Here is a 1,491-nt window from a genome sequence, read left to right as displayed (position 1 = left end):
TGCAGGATTGCAGTTTACCAAAGTATATCTACCCAAAACCTTCACACCTGAATAATTGTTTCAATACATACAATTTCAACCCATTTTTAAGACGTAGTCAGGAGGATCTTGTGAGGTTTCCTGGGTTTGGACAACATTTTAGGCATGGGCTAAAATCCCCCAGAACGGGTCCCCCCAGATTGAACCCCATTCATTCTCTAAGCATATAAGAAGACCCTGGAAACTGCCTCCCACTGCCTCTAGATCACCTTCAGATCACAAACTAAATTCAATGACATACTACATTTTTGAAATCCTGCAAAGGACCTATGAGCCTGTTCTGTCTAGCCAAGTGAAATGCGTGTCCCACCGCAATCCATTTTCACGTCTGGCACACGTACAAACCTGTCATCAATTACATTTGTTTGCTCATATAAAGGTCAGGCTATCAAACTGTAACCAAGAGCTCTATGAAAAACCCTGAGGTCATTTTTATTGCAGGCCTCTTGTGTCCTCACTGAGTCACTCTCTTGCAAAAAGGAAAACTATCAAAGCAGCCTTGTGAAAATGGAAAACATGGGACTGGATGAGCCCATGCTAGACGCTTTGTTTTTTGCAACAATTGACCTTTTCTCCTAAAAGCTCTCTGATATGGTTGGAAAAATGGTGGAGCCTCTGTCCTCTCAGCCCCACAGTGAAGTGACTGTCTTCAGCCTCTTTGAAAACAGCCATTTTCGGTCTGTTTTGTTATTCTGGAGTGGCTCTGGTTAGTAAGAGGTGCCGGTGTGGGTGCCGGTGCACTGCACTGCTGCTCTCTGTAGCACGGGGCTTGGCCCAGCACCCCTCTCCAGACCTGCAGAGTACAAAAGGCATTTCACAGGAACACATCTGGCTGCAGGACGTTTTTTGAGCTCCCTTGCCAATTAGTGTTTTTCATCACATAAAAAAAAGGGAAAGAGGGGGAGAGAGAGTCCAACAGGACTCCTCCACATTCCGGCATGCTTGGCTTGGACCAGGCGGGCAGAGCAGAGCGAGGCAGAGCACAGCAGCACCTTCTTAGCTCTGAACCCAACCTGCTCTAGCTCACCGCGGCCAACACTCACCGACGCACACATGAAAGGGGTGCCATAAAAAAGGGGCTAATCTCCTCGTTTTTAAACATGCCGAGTTTATTTTTACAGTCTCCAGCTGCACTTCCCCAGCCTGGGTGTGGAAACAATCAGTAAATAGGAACAGGGAGAGAGATGGAAAGAGAGAAAGGGGAAAGAGAGAAGAGAAGAAAAGAAAGATGAAGAGAGGAGGTTGGGGGTGCAAGAGATGGAGATAAAGACATGAGATACAAATGAGAGTGGGGGGGGGGAGGTGGGGGGGTTGTGGGGCGTCCTGGATCAGAGGATGTTTTGTTAGCCATGCCGAAGGGCATCCTCTGGAACTGGTAAAAGTCCCGCTATGGTATGAATTCTGATGCGAGGCAGTCAAAGCAAAAACGATACCGTCATCATCACTGTTGTG

At 47.4% G+C, this 1,491-nt stretch overlaps 1 protein-coding gene across 1 annotated transcript in view; it reads right to left on the bottom strand.

Annotated features, from left to right (window-relative positions):
• Positions 1 to 746: 746 nt before the first annotated feature.
• Positions 747 to 1,491, bottom strand: part of prdm5 (PR domain containing 5) — a gene marked incomplete at both ends in the record, with an annotated part of 52,804 nt that continues 52,059 nt past the window's right edge. Inside the window, one exon of the mRNA XM_080859979.1 lies at positions 747 to 832. Within this exon, the coding sequence (XP_080716105.1) occupies positions 747 to 832 (86 nt within the window). The remainder of the gene's footprint in view (positions 833 to 1,491) is intronic.

The sequence above is a fragment of the Sprattus sprattus genome (assembly GCF_963457725.1).
Source record: "Sprattus sprattus genome assembly, chromosome: 2".
Lineage (NCBI taxonomy): Eukaryota > Metazoa > Chordata > Actinopteri > Clupeiformes > Clupeidae > Sprattus > Sprattus sprattus.
The sequence above is the reverse complement of the archived record's forward strand: the minus strand, read 5'-3'. Positions and strand labels throughout refer to the sequence as shown.